Source organism: Loxodonta africana, chromosome 5 (assembly GCF_030014295.1).
Source record: "Loxodonta africana isolate mLoxAfr1 chromosome 5, mLoxAfr1.hap2, whole genome shotgun sequence".
Lineage (NCBI taxonomy): Eukaryota > Metazoa > Chordata > Mammalia > Proboscidea > Elephantidae > Loxodonta > Loxodonta africana.
Genome location: NC_087346.1, coordinates 153,356,761 through 153,381,840, shown reverse-complemented (window position 1 = coordinate 153,381,840; position 25,080 = coordinate 153,356,761). Strand labels below are relative to the sequence as shown.

General features: G+C 44.6%; 1 protein-coding gene across 1 annotated transcript in view; it reads right to left on the bottom strand.

Moving 5' to 3' along the window:
• The window catches only part of SLC2A9 (solute carrier family 2 member 9), a 262,289-nt gene extending 258,560 nt beyond the window's left edge, over window positions 1–3,729 (bottom strand). Inside the window, 2 exon segments of the mRNA XM_064286323.1 lie at window positions 3,666–3,707; window positions 3,709–3,729. Coding sequence (XP_064142393.1) covers window positions 3,666–3,707; window positions 3,709–3,729 — 63 coding nt within the window.
• Between the last annotated feature and the right edge of the window lie 21,351 nt (window positions 3,730–25,080).

The following is a 25,080-nucleotide window of genomic DNA, read 5'->3' as shown; positions in this document are numbered from 1 at the left end:
GGAGGCCCGGACGCTGTGGTGTATGTGGGAAATGAAATAGCTCTGCGTGGTTGGGACTTAAAGTGCAGGAGGCCCAGAGGAGGGAAGGGACAGCAACATCCTTGTGCATCCAGGGCTTCCCCTGTGCTGCCCTGAGGGACCTTGTACATGTCATCATTGGCTAATTTTCCGAAGTAGATCTCCAGGCCTTTCTTCCTAGTCTGTCTTAGCCTGGCTAAGCAGGGGACGCTGCTGGCATTTGAAATACTGCTGACATAGTTTCCACCATCACAGCAACACGCAAGGCACCCCAGTACAACAAGCTGACAGACAGGTGGTGGTGCACTCAGGTAGATCCTAGGAAAACCTGCTGCCATCATGGATGTGGTTGTGAAACAAACTTGCTCGGGTGTTCCGGGGCTGGGTGCATTCAGCCTGCTCCTTCACTCGTTTATTTCTTCGCTATTGCATTGTTATCAAATATTTATCGAGTTCCTATCATGCCAGGTTCTTGGGCATATGCGACCTCATTATAACTCCTGGCCTTGCTCCGGCTCCTCCTGGTGACTCAGTACCCTTCACTTCATTTGGCCTCCATCACCACCCCCTCCAGGAAGCCTCCCTGGACCTCTCTCTGGCCCGCCTCTGGGCTCCGTGTGCTGTTCTGTCTGCCCCAGCCGTCTTCACCCTTTCTTGCAAGTGTCTGTCCTGACGTGTGCCTTCCCCTCTAGACAAGAGCTCCCTGAGGGCAGGGGCTACGCGCGTCCTGCCGGTTTCCACCAAGTCCCCTCCAACGCAGGGCGGCCCCGGGTGCATCAGCGCAGAGCTGTGCTATTACAGAGTTTCCAGTGGCTGGTTTTTCTGAAGTAGATCACCTGGCCTTTCTTCAGAGGCAGCTCTGAGCAGACTCGAACCTCCCACCTTCAGTTAGCAGCCGAATGTGTTAACCATTCGCATTCCATACGGGTCCTAAGAATCTGTGTATTCCCGCACCTTCTTCTTGCCCTTTATGGAAGGGTCCCAGTAGATACTTCTGGAACCGAACTCAAACTGACCTCTGGATGATGCTAGAAAGTAAGCTTGGACAAGGTAAAAATTTTCTAGTAAGGAAAGTTTGGGGGAAAGGGTGAATTTTCTATTGGATGTAATTCAGCAGAATATTTGAAATGACTCACTCCTTCCTCCACCACGCCAAAAGCCTGGAGAGTGGAACCTTGACTCAGCACCAGGAAAAATAGATAGCTTCCGTTAGAGGGAATTACTGTGCACTTAACATGACTTGCCCCTGCATGACCTGAGGCAGGTGGCTTCGCCTCCTGACCTCCAGTGCACACCTGTGTGATGGTGATGGTGAGGCTCAGCCTGTCCATTTCACAGTTGCCTGCCAGTTTGGTAAGTAGACATGTGGATATAAATTTACTATCAATGTTTCTTCTGGGTCATGGTGGCCTCCACACCCATCACAGGAGTTGAGGCACAGTGCAACCATCAAAGCATGGGCTTTGCTTGCAATCAGCCATCCAAGGTACAGCAATTGGTCTCTATTTGCCTGGAGCAACAGAGGAAGAAGAAGAGTCAGCAATAGAAGGAGGATATGGAATGTGTGGCTAATTGCCTCCATGAACAACTGCCTCCTTTGCCATGAGACCGGAAGAACTGGATGGTGCCCAGCTACCATTACTGAACATTTTGATCAAAGATTTTGTAGAAGAATCCTGATCAAAGGGGAGAAAATGTAGAACAGAATTTCAAATTTCTGTAGACTCCAGATTTTCAGGAGCCAAGGGAGCTGGATGAACCCCTGAGACTACTGCCCTGAGATAATATTTAAAACTTAAGCAAAAATATCCCCTGAAGTCTTCTTAAAGCCAAGCAATAGTTTAGCTTAACTAGTACAATAGTGTCTGCCTTTCAAGAACTATCTATATGTGATCAAAGTGACAACAGCAGCTGCAAAGTTTAGATAAGAACCTTAGCGGGCAGTGAGTTTATGTTAATGAGGGAGGAACAACTCACAAAAGGAGGGTGAGAATGATTGCCCAACCCGAAGAATGTAATCAATGTTGGTGAACAGTACACGTAGAAATGGTTGAATTGACATATATTTTGCTGTGTATATTCTTAACAACAGCAACAAAATAAAATTTAAAAAATAATTTTAAAAAGCCTGGGCTTTGGAGATAGAAAGGCCAAAGTTTGAGACTGGCTCCACCTTGTACTGGCTGCATAACCTTTGTCATGGATTGAATTGTGACCCCCAAAAAATGTGTGTCAAGTTGGCTAGGCCATGATTTCCAGTATTGTGTGGTTGTCCGCCATTTTGAGATCTGATGTGATTATCCTCTGCGTTGTAAATCCTAACCTCTATGTCATGGATTGGATAGTGTCCCCCCAAGTATCTGCCAGTTTGGCTAGGTCATGATTCCCAGTACTGTATGATTGCCTACTATTTTGTCATGTAATGTGATCTCCCTATGTGTTGTAAATTCTATCACTATGATGTTAATGAGGTGAATTAGTGACAGCTACATTGATGAGGTCTAAAAGATTAGATAGTGTCTTAAGTCAATCTCTTTTGAGATATAAAAAAGGGAAACTAGCAGAGAGACAAGGGGACCTCATACCGCCAAGAAAGCAGTGCCAGGAGCAGAGCGTGCCCTTTGAACCTGAGGTTCCTACTCACAGAAGCTCCCAGACCACAGGATGATTGGTGACAAGGACCTTTCTCCAGAGCTCACAGAGAAAGCCTACCCTTGGAGCTGATGCCCTGAATTTGGACTTGCAGCCTATTAGACTGTGATAGAATGAATTTCTCTTTGTTAAAGCCATCTACTTGTGGTATTTCTGTTATAGCAGCACTAGGTGACTAAGACACCCTTGGGCAAGTGTCTCCATCCCTTTCCGAGCGTTGGCTCCTCAGCGGTAAAATGGGAATCATGATACTTTCACCTTGATTTGATCAAGAGAACCAAAGGGCACAGGTGTAAAGATCAAGCTCCCCAGCTGTTGGCTTTTAGTCTGGCGTAAAGAGGGGGTCTCTGGAGTCCTGAGGAAGAGGAGAGCCTTTCTAGCTGTCAAGGACTTCATGAAGGAGGGGACAGCCAGACTAGGCCTTGTGGTGGGGAGGGGAATGCTGGTGTCGTTAGTTGCCATCAAGTCCGTTCCAACTCATGGCGACCCCATGTGCACACAGTAGAACTGCTGCGTAAGGTTGTCAAGGCTGTGACCTTTCAGAAGGTGGTCACGAGGACTTCCTGACAAGGCACCTTTGGGTAGGTTCGAACCCCAACCTTTCAGCTAGTAGTTGGGTGCTTCAGTGTTTGTGCCACCGAGACACCTGGGGAGGGGAAAGTGTTTCAGCATATCCTTAAGGTTGATGACGTAATCACCTTTAACATCAACTGTCCCCTCAGTGAGAAACGAGCTTCAGAATGGAGACCCCAAACCCAGAGAGTCTCAGCAGGTCAGTTTACCAGTATCATCAGTCACCTGAGATACTTTGCAGTTCACAGGGCTCCTCCCCATACATATCGTTTTGCTTCCACCCGCTGCTCTTTATTCTGCTTGACAGTGCCTTAACCCCTACTTCCCCTGGGAGGAGGGAGGGAGAAAGGGGGACAAGGAGGGCCTGCCCCAGGGTCATCCGAAGACTCATACAAGAGAGAGATGAGGAAATAAGAACTGACCAATTTCTTTTTTGCTGAACCATTTTCTTTGTCATCTCCTGGGGTCCTTGTCCCTGAGCTTCATGGTTTAATTTTCAGATTTGAGAGGAGTTTGTCTTTTTTTCCTGAGAAATAGAAAAAAGGAAGAAGTGATTAGATGTGTGCTGTCACATACGGGTAACTCAGGCAGGTAACCCAGAATGGCCTTTGACATATTTGCTGCAAGGGGCCCTGGCAGGGCTCCAGGTCAGGGGACAAGAGAGCCCTCACTCCACCACCAGTTCCCTGGACACCTGGCAAATCCCAGCCCCCTCTGGCTTCTGTTTCTCCATTTGTGAAAATGGTGGAGTTGGATTCCATCTGTTTTCCACACATGTTGCATGACTTAATAAAAATGCAGGCCACTCCCTGGAATATTCGCATTCGGGTGGGGATTCTTATGATGGGAATTGTTTTGGAAACCCTTTGTTCCCAAGGATGTAAAAATGAAAGCAGTGAAATTAAAACTCAGTGATTTAAACTCAGTGAAATTAAAACTCTATCTCCCCTGTCAAAATAGAAAAAATTGCCCAAATTGTACACCAGCCACAGTCAGGACAGAAGTAGAAAATTGTACTGTTTTTCTGAGGTACATTTGGAAATATGTTTCTAAAGTCATAAAAATACTAATGCCAGTTATAAAAATGCCACTTATAAAAAATTATCCTAAAGCAGGAATAGAATTTGTGAAAAAAAATTAAGTCCAAGGTTTTCATTACAGCGTTTTTCACATTAGAAAAATGGTACTCACAATAGTAAAAACCTAACCAGAAAGTTTAAATTATGCTACATCCTATGACAGAAACTCATGTCATTTTTAAAAATCTATGTTAACATTTAATGTCATGAAAAATAATATATTCTTACTTGAGAAAAAGAGAAAGGTATATAAAAGAATATATCTTGTTTGACATCAAACAATAGATGTACTTATTAATAGATGCTCATTATTAAAGAATAGATGTATTTAAACAATGTGCCTGTGCTTTTTAATTGAAAATTAAATTTAAAATATAATTTTTATGCAATAAATTGTTTATGCAACAAATATTTGTTAAGCTGTTAGTATTGAGCTTATGGGGGCAGTGGTGGTGCATTGGTACAACTCTTGCCTTCATGCTGGAGACGCAGGTTCAATTCTCGGCCAATGCACCTCATATCTCTCAGTAGTGCCTCTCATGCTGCTGTGAGGCTGAACAGATGTCAGCGGAACTTCTAGACTAAGATGGACTAAGAAGAAAAGCCTGGCAACCTACTTCCAAAAATCACCCGATGGAAACCCTGTGGATCACAATGGTTGAATCTGCAGCTGACCATGGGGAGGGATCAGGATCCGGCAGAGCTTCATTTCATCATGCATGGGGTCACCATGAGTCAGGGGCTGACTTAATGGCAGCTAACAACAGAAACATCTAGATCATGCAATCCTGACCAAGCTAGGCCTTGCCCTGCCCTCATGGAGCTTACCTTCTAGGAGGGAAGACGATTGAATAAAAGCTTTTGGATTGCTTAGGGAGCATCTTGAAGAGGAGTGAGCTAGCTCAGTACACAATCAGAGGGCAACTGGAGGTCAACTAGCTTGTAGAGATTGAGAGAGAATAGATCACGTATTTATGTGCATAGAAAATAGACTGGAGAAAATAGAGCAAAACACCACAGCAGTTACTATGTGGCGGTGGTATTTTAAACAATTTTTTTCTTTAAATACTTTTCCAATCTTCTAAACTTAAAAAATACTCTTACTAGTAAAATAAGCTATTTCAGTTTTTTTTTAATTAAAAAATATCTATACTTGAAGAATTAAGCCCTATAGGTCTTGAGTAACCTACGAGAAGTAATGTTTGAATACCCTGGTTCCTAAATACAATTCTGGAAAACTATACAATTCTTATAGGATGATGGAAGAAACACAACCAGGATGATCCTTAAACATGAGAATGGCAAGACTTTGACTTGTTGACCATCTTTAGACAAGTCATCAGGAGGATATCATGTTTGGTAAAGTAGAAGATCAGTAAAAATGAGGAAAAACACTTGATGAGATGGATTGACATATAGCCTCAACAATGGACTCAAATATACCAGTGATCATGAATATGTCTTAGGACTGGGCAATACTTCCTCCTGTTATATGTAAGGTTACCATGGGTTGGAGCTGACTCGATGGCAACCAACAACAACATATGGTGATACGCTCTGAGCTACTGATTCAGACCCTGAAGTCATTTTAGCTGTCCTGACAAGAATATTGGTTGGTGAGCTGCTGTAGCCAGCACCTTAGTGTGACATTCAAGGCTCTTCACCAAGGAAACCCAACTGTTTCATCCCAGTACACTCCAGCCCACTGGACCTCCATTTTCCTGAAACAATGTGCATTCTCAGGGTTCTCTGCCATAGTGTAGGTGGCCATCTTGCCTAGAATACCTTTCCACCTCTCTCTGTCACACCTTCAAAGTTTACCTCTTCTGGTTGTCTGTCTGTTCCTTTTGGAATGACTCCTCCCTGTGCACCCTATAATATATACCATTAGCTTAGCAAGAATCAAATTGCATAGGCTATCTGTTCTCTTGTCTGTCTGCTCACCCTAGACTGTGACTTCCTCAAGCTTGTGAGCTGTAGCTTATTCATCCCTTTATCCACAGAGTACAACACAGTGCCTGGCCAGAGGATGCAGACAGTAACCAGAATGGCGAGGTGTAGAGAGAGAGAAGGGGAAAGATGAATGCCTTTGGGATGGGATAGGACAAAGGAAGCCAGAATGGTGGTATTCACAACCACCACATTGTTTACTTCCAAGGGCTGCATTCCCATTTTAGTCTATGTGAATGGCTTCCACTACTTAATTCATGAAAGTACCATTCACACAGGTAAAAAGGAAATGTCCTCCTGGAGTTGTGCAACATGGTATCCCTGTAGGAACCTGAGGATGAAGATTATCTCCTATCAGGCAAGAGACAAGATTTGAAAAGACATGGGAGAGCGGAAGGAGCAAGGCCATTGGAGTCAAGAGATCTGAGTCCTATTCTTGGCTTTGCCACTGTGACCCAGGACAAGTGACTTCACCTCTGGGTTGGTTTCCTTATAAATCAACTGAAGATAATTATCACTCCCTTATGGTTGTCGTGTGAGGGACATTGTTGTTGTTTTTAGCTGCTATCAAATTTGTCACTGGCTCATGGTGACCCCATGGTAGAACTCTTCCATAGGGTCATCCTGGCTATAAGCTTTATGGAAGTGGATCACCAGACCTTTCTTCCACAGAGCTGCGGGGTAGGTTCCAACCACCAACATTTAGGTTAGCAGCTGATCACAAACCACTTGGGCTACTCGGGCTCCTTCAGGTGACAGATAATGTATGTAAAAAGCCCCGGGAGATACTTGGCAAATCTTTGGTGTCCAATGAATGGCAGCTATCATTCACTGAGTTAGAGAAAACATAGAAAGTAATGTATTTGGGGATGGAGGAAATGAAGAATTATTAAGATAACTTATAGATGGCTCTGGAGACAGCAGTTGATATCAAATCACATAAAGAAGCAGACCATAATTGTGTCTACAAGCTCCCAAACAGTGAATCAAGATCTTTCCTGGATGAAGATGTATTCCTGGAATTGCCAGATGTAGAATACAAAAGACTAATACACAGAACGCTTCAAGACATCAGGGATGACATCGGAAATGAAATAAGGCAATGTACAGAAAAAACTAAGGAACTCACAGATAAAGCAGCTGAAGAAATTACAAAGATTATTAAAGAACGTAATGAAAAATTTAATAAGCTGCAAGAATCCATAGAAAGACAGCAATCAGAAATTCAGAAGATTAACAATAAAATTACGGAATTAGACAACTCGATAGAAAGTCAGAGGAGCAGAATTGAGGAATTGGAATGCAGAATTGAGGAGGTGGAAGATAAGGCAATTGGCACCAATATATTTGAAGAAAAATCAGATAAAAGAATTTAGAAAGATGAAGAAACCCTAAGAATCATGTGGGACTCTATCAAGAAGAATAACTTGCATGTGATTGGAATTCCAGAACAGGGAAGGACAACAGAAAATACAGAGAGAATAGTTGAAGATCTGTTGGCAGAAAACTTCCCTGACATCATGAAAGATGGAAGGATATCTATCCAAGATACTCAGAGAACCCCATACAAGGTAGATCCCAAAAGAAAATCACCAAGACATATTATCACAAAACTTGCCAAAACCAAAGATAAACAGAAAATTTTAAAAGCAGCCTGGGATAAACAAAAAGTCACCTGCAAAGGAGAATCAATAAGTTTGGACTACTCGGCAGAAACCATGCAGGCAAGAAGGCAATGGGAAGACATATATATAGCATTGATGGAGAAAAATTGCCAGCCAAGACTCATATATCCAGCAGAACTCTCTCTCAAATATGAAGGTAAAATTAAGTCATTTACAGATAAACACAAAGCTTACAGAATTTGCAGAAACCAAACCACAGCTACAAGAATTACTAAAGGAAATTCTTTGGTCAGAAAATCAATACTATCAGATATCAACACAACACAAGGACACAGAACAGAACATCCTGATATCAACTCAGATAGGGAAATCAAGAAAATAAAATAAGATTAATAAGAAAAAAAAACTCTCAAAACAGGGAATCATTGACGTCATTATGTAAAAGAAGACAGTAATCAACAAAGAGGGACTAAATAAAGTAGGCATAGATCTTACATATGGAGTAGAAATCAAGGCGATATAGGGTGACACCTCCACAATTATAACAGGAGACTTCAACACACCACTTTCAGTGAAGGACAGAACATCCAGAAAGAAGCTCAATAAAGACACGGAAAATCTAAATGCCACAATAAATCAACTTGACCTCATAGATATATACAGAACACTCCACCCAACAGCTGCAAAGTACACTTTCTTTTCTAGTGCACATGGAACTTTCTCTAGAATAGGCCACATATTAGGCCATAAAGCAAGCCTTTGCAGAATCCAAAACATCAAAAGATTACAAAGCACCTTCTCAGACTATAAGGCCATAAAAGTAGAAATCAATAAGAGAAAAACCAGGGAAAAGAAATCAAATACTTGGAAACTGAACAATACCCTGCTCAAAAAAGACTGGATTATAGAAGACATTAAGGATGGAATAAAGAAATTCATAGAATCCAATGAGAATGAAAACACTTCCTATCAGAACCTTTGGGACACAGTGAAAGCAGTGCTTAGAGGTCAATTTATATCAATAACCAAAACATACAAAAAGAAGAAAGGGCCAAAGTAAAAGAACTGTCCCTAAAACTTGAACAAATAGAAAGAGAGCAACAAAAGAAATCGTCAGGCACCAGAAGAAAACAAATAATGAAAATTAGAGCAGAATTAAATGAATTAGAGAAGAAAAAAGCAATCGAAAGAGTTAACAATTGAAAAATTTCACAAAATTGATAAACCATTGGCCAGACTGAGTACAGAAAAACAGGAAAGGAATCAAATAACCCAAATAAGAAATGAGATGGGCAATATCACAACAGACCCAAATGAAATTAAAAGAATCATATCAGATTACTATGAAAAATTGTACTCTAACAAATTTGAAAACCTAGAAGAAATGGATGAATTTCTAGAAACACACTACCTACCTAAACTAACACAAACAGAAGTAGAACAACTAAATAGGCCCATAACAAAAAAAGAGATTGCAAAGGTAATCAAAAAACTCCAAAAAAAGTCCTGGCCCTGACGGCTTCACTGCAGAGTTCTACCAAACTTTCAGAGAAGAGGTAACATCACCACTACTAAAGGTATTTCAAAGCATAGAAAAGGACGGAATACTTCCTAACTCATTCTATGAAGCCAGCATATCCCTGATACCAAAACCAGCTAAAGACATCCCAGAAAAAGAAAATTACAGACCTATATCCCTCATGAACATAGACGCAAAAATCCTCAACAAAATTCTAGCCAATATAATTCAACAACATATCAAAAAAATAGTTCACCATGACCAAGTGGGATTTATACCAGGTACGCAGGGGTGGTTCAACATTAGAAAAACAACTAATGTAATCCACCGTATAAATAAAACAAAGTCAAGAACCATGTGATTTTATCAATTGATGCAGAAAAGGCATTTGACAAAGTCCAACAACCATTCATGATAAAAACTCTCAGCAAAATAGGAATAGAAGGAAAATTTCTCAACATAATAAAGGACATTTATACAAAGCCAACAGCCAACATCACCCTAAATGGAGAGATTCTGAAAGCATTCCCCTTGAGAACTGGAACCAGACAAGGATGCCCCTTATTACCGCTCTTATTCAACATAGTGCTGGAGGTCCTAGCCAGAGCAATTAGGCTAGACAAAGAAATAAAGGGCGTCCAGGTTGGTAAGGAAGAAGTAAAAGTATCTCTATTTGCTGATGACATGATCTTATAAACAGAAAACCCTAAAGAATCTTCAAAAAAAAAACTACTGAAACTAATTGAAGAGTTCATCAGAGTATCAGGATACAAGATAAACATACAAAAATCAGTTGGATTTCCCTACACCAGCAAAAAGAACATTGAAGAGGAAATCACCAAATCAATACCATTTACATTAGCCCCCAAGAAGATAAAATACTTAGGAATAAATCTTACCAGAGATATAAAAGACCTATACAAAGAAAACTACAAGACACTAGTGCAAGAAACCAAAAGAGACCTACAGAAGTGGAAAAACATACCTTGCTCATGGGTAGGAAGACTTAACATTGTAAAAATGTCTATTCTACCAAAAGCCGTCTATAGATACGATGCAATTCTGATCCAAATTCCAACGACATTTTTTAATGAGATGGAGAAACAAATCACTAACTTCATATGGAAGGGAAAGAGGCCCCGGATAAGTAAAGCATTGCTGGAAAAGAAGAACAAAGTGGGAGGCTTCACTCCACCCAATTATAGAACTTATTATACTGCCACAGTAGTCAAAACAGCCTGGTACTAGTACAACAACAGATGCATAGACCAATGGAACAGAATTGAGAATCCAGACATAAATCCGTCCACATATGAACAGCTGATGTTTGACAAAGGCCCAAAGTCAGTTAAATAGGGAAAAGACAGTATCTTTAACAAATGGTGCTGGCATAACTGGATATTCATCCACAAAAAAAAAAATGAAACAAGACCCATACTTCACACCATGCACAAAAACTAACTCAAAATGGATCAAAGACCTAAACATAAAGTCTAAGATGATAAAGATCATGGAAGAAAAAATAGGGACAATGTTAGGAGCCCTAATACATGGCATAAACTGAATACAAAACATTACTAAAAATGCTGAAGAGAAACCAGGTAACTGGGAGCTCCTAAAAATCAAACACCTATGCTCATCCAAAGACTTCACTAAAAGAGTAAAAAGACCACCTACAGACCGGGAAAAAGTTTTCTGCTATGACATTTCTGACCAGCGCCTGATCTCTAAAATCTATATGATTCCGCTAAAACTTAACCACAAAAAGACAAATAACCCAATAAAAAATGGGCAAAGGATATGAACAGCCACTTCACTAAAGAAGACATTCAGTCCACTAACAGGTACATGAGGAAAATCTCACGATCATTAGCCATTAGAGAAATGCAAATCAAAACTATGATGAGATTCCATCTCTCTCCAACAAGGCTGGCATTAATGCAAAAAACACAGAATAATAAATGTTGGAGAGGTTGTAGAGAGACTAGAACACTTATACACTGCTGGTGGGAATGTAAAATGGTACAAACCCTTTGGATATTGATTTGGCGCTTCCTGAAAAAACTAGAAATAGAACTATCATACGATCCAGCAATCCCACTCCTCGGAATATATCCTAGAGAAATAAGAGCCTTTACACAAACAGGTATATGCACACTCATGTTCATTGCAGCACTGTTTATAATAGCAAAAAGTTGGAAACACCCAGAATACCGCACATCGATAAAGAACAATGTTGAATCCATGAAACATTTCATAACGTGAAGAAATCTGGAAGACCTTATGCTGAGTGAAATCAGTCAGTTGCAAAAGGACAAATATTGTATGAGACCACTATTACAAGAACTGGAGAAACAGTTTAAGCAGAGAAGAAAATATTCTTTGATGGTTACTAGAGTGGGGAGGGAAGGAGAGGGGTATTCACTAAGTAGATAGTAGATAAGTTTTATTTTAGGTGAAGGGAAAGACAATACACAATACAGGAGAGGTCAACACAAATGTACTAAACCAAAAGCAAAGAAGTTTCCTGAATAAACTGAACACTTCAAAGGCCAGCATAGCAGGGGCAGGGGTTTAAGGATCATGGTTTCAGGGGACATCTAAGTCAATTGGCATAATAAAATCTATTAAGAAAACATTCTGCATCCCACTTTGGAGAGTGGTGTCCGGGGTCTTAAATGCTGGCAAGCAGCCATCTAAGATGCATCAATTGGTCTCAACCCACCTGGAGCAAGGAAGAACGAAGAAAATCAAAGACACAAGGTAGTTATGAGCCTAAGAGACAGAAAGGATCGCATAAACCAGAGACTACCTCAGCCTGAGACCAGAAGAACTTAGATGGTGCCCGGCTACAACCGATGACTGCCCTGACAGGGAACTCAACAGAGAACCCCTGAGGGAGCAGGAGAGCAGTGGGATGCAGGCCCCAAGTTCTCATAAAAAGACCAGACTTAATGGTTTTTTTTTTTTAATGGTCAGACTGGGACTGGAGGAACCCCAGAGGCCATGGTCCCCAGACCTTCTGTTAGCCCAAGACAGGAAGCAATCCCAAAGCTAACTCTTCAGGCAGGGGTTGGACTGGAATAGGGGATAGAAAATGATACTGGTGAAGAACGAGCTTCTTGGATCAAGTGGACACATGAGACTATGTTGGCATCTCCTGTCTGGAGGGGAGTTGAGAGGGCAGAGGGGGCCAGAAGCTACCCAAATGGACACGAGGAGAGAGAGTGGAGGGAAGAACTGTACTATCTCATTAGAGGGAGAGCAATTAGGAGTATATGGCAAGGTGTATGTAAATATTTGTATGAGAGGCTGAACTGATTTGTAAACTTTCACTTCAAGCACACACAAAAAATTAATTAAAAAAAAAAAAAAACCAAAACCGGCCTGGGTCCAAGGCCCATGCTGTCTCCCTAACCTGCCCCTAGCCTTGGTCACTGCCACTACACTCGGCCATGTGATGGTCCAGCCCAGCACTGGAGCTTGAGTCTGACGCAAAGAAAGCATTCATGGTGGCAGAGGTGACAGCCTGTGGGTCTGTGGCACTGCACCGAGTGCCCAGCAGTGATGGGTCAGGCATTCCCCAACCAAACTTTCTTCTTGGTGCTGGATCCCCGTGTTGTCTGAGTACTTCCAGAGCCAGGACCTGCAGCCTCCCTGCTGGTTCTGTTGAAAGCTCCCCACTTGTTGTTAGGTGCCGGTGAGTCCGTTCCAACTCATAGTGACCCAGTGCACAGCAGAACCAAACACTGCGCCGTCCTCACACTCATCCTGGTCCTGCGCCATCTTTACAATCTTTGTTATGCTTGAGCCCATTTTTGCAGCCACTGTGTCAGACCATCTCATTGAGGGTCTTCCCCTTTTTCGATGACCCTCCAAGGACTGATCCCTCCTGATAACGTGCCCAAAGTATGTAAGATGCAGTCTCACCATCCTTGCTTCTAAGGAGCATTCTGGTTGTACTTCTTCCAAGACAGATTGTTTGCTCTTTTGGCAGTCCGTGGTATATGCAATATTCAGCCTCCCATTATTGTCTCATTAAATTCCTTTTCTACGTGAGTTTGTCAGGGTCTGTTTGAGCTCCCTGTTACCAGGAATCCAGCTGGACCACTTGGCTCCTTCTAGCTGTTGCACTCAGACCTCTCTGGACTCAGCTCGGATCCTGGGCAGCAGAAGCAGTTTTTGATTGGCTGTTAACCTAAAGGTTGGTGGTTCGAACCCACCCAGTGGCTCCACAGAAGAAAGGCCTGACAATCTGCTTCTGGAAAGATTGTTGTTGGTGGGTGCCATTGAGTTGATTCCGACTCATAGCGACCCCAGGCGACAGAGAAGAACTGCCCCCTACAGGGTTTTCTTGACGATAACCTTTATGGAAGCAGATTGCCAGATCTTTCTCCCATGGAGTGGCTAGGTGGGTTTGAACCACCAATCTTTTGGTTAGCAGCCAAGCGCTTAACTGTTTGTGCCACCAGGGCTCCTTTCTGTAGGGATTACAGCTGAGAAAACCATACGGAGCAGTTATACTTTGTAACACATGAAGTCACCATGGGTCAGAATCGACTCCACCGCAACGGGTTTGGTTTTGGTTTTTTCGGTCTCAGCTTCCTCAGCTATAAACAGAGGTGGGACCAGGCAGTCCACAGCACCAGGCAATTTTGCTTTGGGTCCATTCTGATACAGATTTGACACCTTGGGTCCATCAGTCCCCCGTGGCTAGGGAGTGTCCCTCTGCAGCAGCTGACGCAGGGAGATGGTCTGTGCACACCCCTCTGGTGCTGCAGGAGAAGGACGTTGTTTCTTCCCCACCAAGAACAGAGTTTTCCTTTTCTGCATGGCAGTGGGATGGAGCCCGGATGGCACAGAGGCTAAGAGTTTGGCTGCTAACCCAAAGGTCAGCAGTTCAAATCTACCAGCCACTCCTTGGAAACCCTATGGGGCAGTTCTACTCTGTCCTATAGGGTTGCTATGAGTTGGAATCGACTCGACGGCAACGGGTTTTGGTTTTTATAGCAGTGGGATAGGCCAGGTGCCATCTAGTGTACCCGTTTAGCTAAGCAGTTTCTGGGACTATTGACAACTTGGTGGAAAACAATTGGGAATAACATGAATCCTTTTTAATGGGGAAAAATCAATGAACTCCAAAGCAGTAGTCAAGACTGCCAAGAGTTTCACTGATTTTAAAAGTAGAATTGGATGGTCTAAGATGCTTATCTTCCTTCCTGCTCACTGGTTTGGTTTAAGTAGGAAGAGCAAAGCCCTGGCAACCCCTGCTGACCCAGGTTCAAATCCTGGCCCTGCCACCAACCAAGTGTGCGACCTTAAGAAAACTCGGTCTCCTTACTGGTGTCACAAGAGCGACAACATGTCCCTGCGTAGGGTTAATAATGATGTGTGGACGTAACACCCAACACCTAGCGGAGACTCGCAAATCAGAGCATTTTTAACATCCGTAAGTCAATCACTCATGAAATTCAGAAGGTCCAAGATAAATATTTACACTTAGCAACTCATTCAGAGCTCCTCCCTGTTTCCTGTTCAGCTTGGCCAGAGCGGCCTTACAAGCACACAGCAGCCTTGGAGCGGCCTGGAGTGGGCCTCGGTGACTTTTTTTATTCCCAGGGAGACTCAGCCTCAGTAAAGATGTCAATGGAAAAGTTTGGGGACCTCGATGAATTTCCCTTAGACCTGGAAAAAATCACCTGAGCTACTGTGTTGCTCGGAGCCCAGTGGGGGAAGAACCACACGTGGGCACCAGGTGGAGTCAGGTGTCCATTGTGGTTCAGTGCAGGGAGGATGAGCATGTATTCTGGTGAACCGAAGGCTGCATACAGAGGATGGAGGGACTTAGAAGACAGGGAGGGGTCAGATGGTCACTGTGGACTTGGTGGTCTGAGCGCAGCCTGCTGCCTTTCACCGTGATCTTGTGCTCAGGACCAGAAGCATCAGCATGGCTTCTGGGATGGGATAAAATGTGGGCTGACTCCCTTCACTGGGGCATCTTGACCCAAAACATGTCTCATGGCAGCTGATGGGCCACCAGCACACCCCTCTGCTCTTGCCCTGAGCACACGTCAACATTCCCAGGAACTGCTTAGTTAAGTGTGTTCATTATATACACCAGGTGGTCAACCCCACTTCTGTGTCCATCCCTGGTGGGAAGGAAGGAGGGTCCTTCTCCTGCTGCACAAGAGGGGTGTGTGCAGACCATCTCCGTGCATCAGCTGCTGCAGAGTGAGACCCTCTGGCCAAGGGGGACTGATGCCCACTGTTGAAGCTGACCTTACTCTGTCTCTTTTCTAAACGAGTGAAGCGTTGTTCCATCCAGTGCCTGTGTGTAGTTGTGTTTTTATTGGCGACCCTGACATCTGCAAGCCATGGAGTGTGTTGGCATCCTGATGTTACTGCACCTGGTGGCAGGCGTTGCCATGATCTTTGCCATCCTCCATGCTAGTGGGACTCTTCCCCTGGAGGTGGTAACAGATGTTACTGCTCCACAGTCATGGTCTGATGAGGGAAACAGACTCATAAAGAACCACATGACGTGTTAAGATAAAGACAATCATGATAATCCTAACAGTAGCTAACTCTACCGAGCGGCACCTGTACGTATGTATTTATTAAGCATCGCCCCGGCCCTCAGGCAGGTACTATTATGATCCACATTTACAGAGAGGGAAACTGAGGCATAGAGAGTTTGGCAATGTGTCTGAGGCCACAAAATTAATCAGTGGCTAAGCCCATGGTTCAGCCTGTACACCTGTCATAGCAATTCAAGGAAGGCTTCCTGGAGGAGGGGATACTTAAGCACAAAAGGGGAAAGGCCTTTCCCACGGGGGTATGGCTGGGCAAAGTCTTATTGACACAAGAGTGAAAACTGGGGGTGGGCGGAATGAACTACACTGGTTTTTCACAGCCAAGAATAGGCGCGGAGAGCTACATCCCATCCCCAAAACAATGTATGGGGCACTTGGATGTGCATTCCTCAGGGTCCATGGGAGGACCATGAACAAGCATGACGATGACAATGACAGTGATCCTACTAGTGCAGCATGGTGGGCCTGCTCACACAGGCCCTTCACATTTTATTTTGGTGGGTATGGGGTGCTCACCCGCCTATACACACACACACACACACACCCCTCCATGCTGAGGAAGAGATGGAGACTTGGACAGGCTGGGTACCTGGTCCCTTCTATTAACACCAGCTGGTATAGAAACTTGGGGCCAAGATGAGAAATTATACTGGCCCCTCAGAGCACAGGTTCTGGAGACCAGAAGTGGAATTCTGAGTGTCTTAGTCATCTAGTTCTGCTGTAACAGAAATACCACAAGTGGATGGCTTTAACAAAGAGAAGTTTATTCTCTCACAGTCCAGTAGGCTAGAAGTCTGAATTCAGGGTGCCTGCTTCAGGGGAAGGCTTTCTCTCTCTGTTGGCTCTGAAGGAAGGTCCTTGTGAAGGCTCTGAAGAAAGGTCCTTGTGTCTTCCCTTGTTCTGGGAGCATCTCAGGGCAGGAACCTCAGGTCCAAAGGACGCGCTCCGCTCCCGGCACTGCTTTCTCGGTGGTATGAGGTCCCCAACTCTCTGCTTGCTTCCCTTTCCTTTTTATCTCTTGAGAGATAAAAGGTGGTGCAGGCCACACCTCAGGGAACTCCCTTTATATTGGATCAGGGATGTGACCTTAGTAAGGGTGTTACAATCCCACCCTAATCCTCTTTAACATAAAATTACAATCACAAAATGAAGGACAACCACACAATACTGGGAATCATGGCCCAATCAAGTTAATACACACATTTTGGGGGGGGACATAATTCAATCCATGACACTGAGCCTGGTCATGTCACCTCCCTCAGCCTCAGTTTCCTTAAATATGAAATAAATGTAATAATTCCTTGCCCCCAGAACCAGAGTGAGAGTTAGATGAAATCATCATGTGAAATACCCACATGCAGTTCAGTAAATGTGGCTTCCTTTCCTTCCTCCTAAGATCTTGCATCCCTGGTGGTTCACCCTTGTCCCCATACCTTCCCACCCCACCCCTCTGCTCCCAGCCGGGCCTCCTGGCCTTTCTTCTCTTACCCCACCAAGGCTTCTCATGGATTCCTCCAAGGGCCTGCCTTCTCTCTGCATACTTTCCTCTTGTCCCTTTCCTCTCCCCCATCAAAAGTTACTTATTTTGTCATTCACTTCTCTGAAATTTAAGCCATGTGGTAACCAAACCCTATGGGGCAGTTCTCCTCTGTCCTATAGGGTCGCTATGAGTCGGAAGCGACTCGACAACAATGGGTTTTGCTTTTTATGGGGGGAGGGTGACTAAACATGTGCTAAATTCCAACAGTGTCATCAGTAATAATTTTTTGTGTACAACTGTACACCAAATTCATTCTTACTGGTGTCCATGAGACAGGAATGAGTAAATAAGGAAACTGAGGCTCAGGGGGTAGAAATGGCTCACCCAGAATCAGTTCCTGGTAGAGCAAAGACTTGAAGACAATTGTCCGCTTAAGGCCAGGGCAGCCCATCTGCGCTGTACTCAACTGCTCCACTGGGATGGAGGATATATATGGCAAACTCAACACATCCAAAGCACTCTCACTCTCTCCCTCCCCACCAGAACTGCTCCTTCTACAGCTTTCCTCTTCAAGGTCAATGGCGCAGCCAACACCCCACCTCTGCCCTTAGAATCCATCCAGCATCTGATGACTTCTCATCAATTCCGGCTCTACCGACCTAGTCCAAGCCACCTCCTTAGCTGTCAGCGGAGCTGCTGCCACCTCTCTGGCCTGGTCTCCTTCCCCCTCTCCTGCCTCCTGAGCGTCTCCACCATTGATCCCCAGAGCAGCCAGAGTGCTTCTTGTAACTGATGTCAGATCAGGGTCTTCCTCTGCTCAGACCCCTCCCATGGCTCCAACCTCTTGGGGTGATGTCCTCAGTTCTTAGCAAGGTCTACAAGCCTCCAGGATCTGATCCCACTGACTCACACCCTGCCCCTCTCTACACCCTCTAGTCCCCCCATCCTTCCTCTCCCACTTCATCTTGGCCAACTGGTCTCCTCCTTGTCCTCAAACGTGCCTAATACACCCTTGTCTCAGGGCCCTTTGTACCTGCTGCTGCTCAGCTGGGAACATGTGCCCGCCACCTTCCCTGGATGTCCAAATGGCTCACTGCTCACCTCCCTCCAGTCCCCACTCCAGTGGTACCCACTAGAGACCACGTGCTTTGAAATGGCAACCGCCTACTCTCCATCTATGCTGCTTCACCATTACAATGACACCAATAGCCACCTGATGCATACTTAATTTCTTGTGTGAATGTCTCCTCCAACGAGAAGAAGCCCAGAGGGCTGGTGTTTGGTCTGTGTGCTGGCTCCTCTCCTTGTTACCCTGGCTCCATATCCACCGTTCCCAGCCCTGCTCTTGCCTTGGGGGCTGGTTCCAAAGGACTGCATCACTTGACTCCCTAGCAGCTAGCCAGGGAGAAGCCCTGGCAGGAGATCAGAAGAGGGGATGAGAAAGAGATCAGGTATTTCCCCCCTGCTCCAATGCAGCAGCTCTGGAAATAGCTGCATTTCACTGACTCCAACTATTCCAGGCAGCCCTCCCCATGGTTCCAACCCTAAAGGGGCTCTCCAGACACTATTTCTTCCCCTTGCTTTCTTAGTGCTAGAAATAATGGCTTCTCACTATCACTGGGAACCTGGCCATCCCTTGTGTGTTCCTGGCCCCTCCCCATTAGTCTGTAGGTCACCTTCTGTTAGGTCTTCCCTCTCAAATCACCTGGGATATGTCCTATTTTCTCCTGAGCCCTGGCCCAGACTTTCGTGTTCACTGATACATCCCCAGCACCCAGAATAGCTCCTGAAACATACCAGGGGCTCCATAAATATTTTTAAATAATTAACTAGCAGAAGAAAAGGTGGAAGAAATCAATACGCTACTCACAGGAATGAATAGAAGAATGAATGCAACTGTCAAAGACAGAAATTAATAGCAGATACCTTGCTTTGATTTGGGAGTTTTCTGACCCACGAAAACAAATACTCACTTTAAAGAAACCCCTGACCAAAATTAATCCAACAACGGCTTTTCTTTTACCCAAAGTTGCAAATCCTCTTTCCTTTACGAAGTCAGGCTTACTGAATTTTGAAGTCAAGAGACATGGCTGCGTGGAGAGCCAGAGACTTTCCTGTGACCTGATGCCAGTAAAGCGGGGAGGTCAGGGTCAATCAGTCACATTAAGATCAGCCAGTGGTTAATCTTCTGTATTTCTCCCTCCTCTTCTCTTTATAAGCCTCACTGTACCTAGCTTCTTCAAGCCGTTTGCTTTTTCTGGTCTCCCTCTATGCATACAGAATAACGGCTCAGGATAAACCTTACGTTCACATTTCATTGAGTTTTGATTATTTTTAACAACGAGACAGTTTGTTTATTTGAAGAAACAAATTAATTAAGCCGATGACAAAAAAAAGCCATCATCAAGTTGCTTCTGACCCATGCCGACTCCATGTGTGTCACAATAGAACTGTGCTCCATAAGGTTTTCGATGGCTGTGACCTTTTGAAAGAAGATTTCTGGGTCTTTCTTCTGAAACACCTCTGAGCGGACTCGAACCGCCAACACTTCTGTGATTACGTTAACCATCTGCATCACACAGCGGCTCCTGAAGCGAATGAGTAGAAGGCATAAATGCAAAACAATGGAAGAATCCATGGGTCCCTCTGAACTGTATGCTCATTACAGTTCTGAGCAGGCACCTGTCTCTAGTTGTCTCCATGCTGTGGCTCTTACCCTGAGGTTTAGGATCCCAGGACTTTCCTCCCATCGAGATAGATGAAGTTTCCGAGATCCCCCCCGGGCCTTGGAGCCCCAGCTGCTGACCTCACCTTTCCTGCTTGGCTGCATGTACTCTCAGGTTGTGCACGCAGCGTTCAGGATGACCCTCTGCCCAGTGAAGCAGAGACTCTCACCCAGCTCAGGGAGAAACCCAACACAGAGTGGCTCTCCAGCAACAGCGGCCCTTCTCACTAAGCAGAAGCACCTCTCAGTGAACGCCAGCTACGCCAGACTCTCTCCTTCACTCTGCTCCAGCCAGTGAACGGCCATTTCTGTGGCTTGGGACAACTTCTCTCAAGGTGGAGAGCCAGCCCTGGGTTCAGAGGGAGACCTACGTCACCGTAGCCTCCGAGGGTGAGCAGCCGTACTTCTGGGTCTGCCAAGGCTCGGGCCACGGCCAAGGGGCACAGTGGTAAGAAAGCGTGGAGTTCTTGAGATGTTCACACCTGTCCTGTGCTGCAAGCAGTGAAGATTCTAGACATGGGAGTGACTCCCCATGCTACAATCTGTCTGAACACAAAGCTTCACAAATCTCAGCCGAGCAGACACTCCTCCCAAGTTCACCCTGGCACCGTGATGCAGGAGGGGCGTCTGTCCAGGATCTCTGTGTCCTTCCTGCCCTAAGGAACCGGGCTGGACATGCACAGAGCAGCCTTCCATCACGGCCTGGAGCACAGAACTTCACCGAAGAGGAGCCCCTGGGGCACCCAGGACTGCAGCCTCTGTTCCCTTTCTGCCCTGGGGAGAAGGGCTGGCCCAACTTTTCCCAGTTGTCCAAGTTTCGTCAGCTGACACCCTCGGCTGGCCCAGGTCCTCCTGTCTCCTGGGCTGGACAGACCCCCGGGGTGTCTCCCTTCTTCCCAAGTGTGGCCTTGATCTTTGTAAAAGGAGTGGCTCCTAAATGCCAGGTTGGCTGATAACAACGTGGATTTTTCTCAGCCTCTTACGTGGTGGGGATTCTGATTTAATTAACCTGGCTGTTGCTGTTCTTGTTATTAGTCGCCACGGAGTCGATTCCTACTCATGGCAACCCCACGTGTACAGAATAGAACTGTGCTCCATAGGGTTTTCAAGGTTATGACCTTTCAGAAGCAGATTGCCAGACCTGTCTTCTGAGGCACCTCTGGGTGAATTTGAACTGCCGATCTTTTGGTTAGTAGCCAAGTGGTTACTGTTTGTGCCACCCAGGGATCATTTAATCTGAGGTGGGGGGAACAAAAATAGTCGAGTCAATTCCAACTCATAGCGACCCCATGTGCTCTATAGGGTTTTCTTGGCTGTAACCTTTATGAAACCGGATCACCAGGCCTTTCTTCTGTGGTGCTACTGGGGGTGTTCAAACCACTAACCGTTACTAGTGACGTGCAAGCCATTTGCACCACCCAGGAACCTGTGGGGCCAGGGCATCTGAATTTTAACAAGTACTGCCCCCTCCCACCCCGTGAGTTTACAGGGCAAGCGTCAAGGAAACCATCAGCTTATCAGTGTTTCCCAACCTCAGCCTTCACTTGCCACCTTGGTGACACTTTAAGTTTTTTTTGTTTTTTAAATATATTTTTTACTTGTTATTGTTGTCAGGTGTCATCGAATCAGTTCTGACCCATATCGACCCTATGCACAGCAGAACAAAACAGTGCCCAGTCCTGCACCATCCTCACAATTGTTGCTGTGCTTGAGCCCATTGTTGGAGCCACTGTGTCAATCCGTCTCGTTTAAGGTCTTCCCCTTTTTCGCTGGCCCTCTACTTTACCAAGCATGATGTCTTTCTCCAGGGACTGGTCCCTCCTTATAACATGTCCAAAGTGTGTGAGACAAAGTCTTGCTATTCTTGCTTCTAAGGAGCATTCTTGATGTACTTCTTCCAAGACAGATTTATTCGTTCTTTTAGCAGTCCGTGGGATATTCAATAGTCTTCACAAACACAATTCAAAGGCTTCAATTCTTCAGTCTTCCTTATTCTTTGTCCAGCTTTCACATGCATATGAGGCGATTGAAAACACCATGGCTCGGGTCCTGCGCACCTTAATCCTCAAAGTGACATCTTTGCTTTTCAACACTTTCAAGAGGTCCTTTGTAGCAGATTTGCCCAGTGCAGTGCATCTTTTGATTTCTTGACTGCTGCTTCCATGGCTGTTGATTGTGGAGCAAAATAAAATGAAATCCTTGACAACTTCAATCTTTTCTCCATTTATCATGATGGTGTTTGTTGGTCCAGTTGTGAGGGTTTTTGTTTTCATTATGTTGAGGTGTAATCCATACTGAAGGCTGTGGTCTTTGACTGCCTCTTGATCCATGTACAGATTCCTCATGAGCACAATTAAGTGCAATTAATTAAGCACAATTAATTTTTTACTTAGCTTCCCCTAAGTCGGTGATTCTCACCCTTGACTTAAGCTTGTACTCTAACAAGCAATGTTGTTATTGTGGGCTGTTGAGTCGATTTCAACTCATAGTAACCACAGATGACAGGGTAGAACTGCCCCGTAGGGTTTTGTAGGCTGTAATCTTTACAGAAACAGAGCGCAGAAACAGAGCGCCAGTTCTTTCTTCCATGGAGCTGCTGGTGGGTTGAAACTGCCATCCTTTCAGTTAGCAGCAGACCCCTTAACTCACCATTAAAGTATATTCTTGCAGGATGACTGGGGAATTAAATAAATAACACCATTTGGAGCCCAAGCCCTTGCCGTTGAGTCTATTCGGACTCATGGTGACCCTACAGGACAGAGTAGAGCTGCCCTATAGGGTTTTCAAGGAGTGGCTGGTGGATTTGAACTGCCGACCTTTTGGTTAACAGCAAGTAGAGAAAGTTGTATCATCCCGAAGGCAGGCCCCCTCTTTGGATGGGAACATTTTCAAAACCTCCCTGAGCAAATAAATGTAAGGTGTCCTTAAGGTTGAGGACTGCTGCCTTAAACAATGATATGCATGAAATCTAAGAGACATTAAAATCTGTACGTGTTATCATTTGGCCATAAAGAGAAACAAAGTTCTGATACATGCTACTACATGGATGAACCTTGAAAACATTGTGCCGAATGAAATAAGTCAGACCCAAAAAGCAAACCCATTGCCATCAATTTTGACTCACAGTGACCCTATAGGACAGAGTAAAACTACCCCATAGGGTTTCCAAGGGGCAGCTGGTGGATTTGAACTGCCAACCTTTTGCTTAGCAGTCAAGCTCTTAACCACTGTGCAACCAGGGCTCTGCAAATGGTCAAATATCATATGATCCCACTTATATGAAATATTCAGAATAGGTAAATGCAGCGACCAAAGTTCATTAGTGGTTATCAGATGCAGGTGGAAGGGGGAGTTGGGAGCCATTGCTTAAGGGGTGCTGAGTTTTCATTAAGGGCAGTGAAAAACATTGTAAATAGAGAGTAGCAATTGTTGTACAAAATGGTGAATGCAGTTAATATCGCTGAATTAGACACGTAAAAATGGTTGAAATGTTTTGTTACATATATTTCATCACAATAATTTTTTTTTTTAAGAGAAAGAAAGAAAGAAGCATGCCTTTGGGGGCTTGTTAGATGCCGTCAAGTCGATTCTGACTCATAGCGACGCTATATACTACAGAACAAAACACTGCTGGTCCTGCACCATTCTCACGATTGTTGTTATGTTTGAGCTCATTATTGCAGTCAATCCATCTCGTTGAGGGTCTTCTTTTTTGCAGACTCTCTACTTTACCAAGCATGATGTTCTTCTCCAGGAATTGGTCCCTCCTGACAACGTGTCCAAAGTATGTGAGACAAAGTCTTGCCGTCCCTGCTTCTAAGGAGCATTCTGGCTGTACTTCTTCCAAGACAGATGTGTTCATTCTTGTGGCAGTCCCTGGTATGTATATTCTATATTCTACACCGACACCATAATTCAAAAGCATCAATTCTTCTTCGGTCTTTCTTATTCATTGTCCAGCTTTCATGTGCATATGAGTAGGAAATATTACACATTAAAATATATATACCAAAAATGGAGTCCCTGGGTGATGCAAATGGTTAAGTGCTTGACTACTAGCTAGGTTGGCTGTTTGAACCCACCTGAGGCACCTCAGAAGACAGGCCTGGCAGTCAGCTTCTAAAAGATAACAGACTTGAAAACCCTATGGAGCAGTTCTACTCTGCACACATGGGTCGCCATAAATTGGAATTGACTTAACAGCAACTAACAACAAAAACAAAAACATAGCAAAAACCATGTTGGGTTCCACACTTTGAAAAACCCTGGACTAGACATGAAGGGCTTTCCAGTCTTTATGGTCCAAGTTTAGCAAAAGACAGAATTCTTATGGAGTACCTACTGTATAGTAGACCTCACCAGGCTCCTTCAAGGTATGATCTCGTGATCTCCCACAGCAACCCTGCAGGAAGGCATTGTCACACCCATTTTACAGATCTGGAAACTGAGGCTTTGAGGTACTTTTATGCTGAATCTTCTAGAGTTAAGAAATTACAGAGAACTCAAATCCAGAGGTGCTCGACTCTAAAACTCACACTTTTCCTGCTACGTCAGGGACAGAGGGGGGAGTAGTGCCAGCCCCCCAGCGGGGTAGAATCGAGGCCTGGGGCAACAGGACTCTATTTTTGTGCTGGTTTGTAGCAGCAGCCAAGAAGAGACTTTCCAAAGCACTGGCTTCAGGGACCCAGCGTGTTCAGGTAAGCAATCACTCTGCGAACAATCTGCTTTTACCATGCTCACGGTCATGAGCTCCCTCTGGTTTCTTCCAAGATTAAAAAAATGGAATAAAGTTGCAAAGGCTAAGAGCGACAGCTGCTAACCAAAAGGCAGTTTGAATCCACCAGGTGTTCCTTGGAAACCCCATGG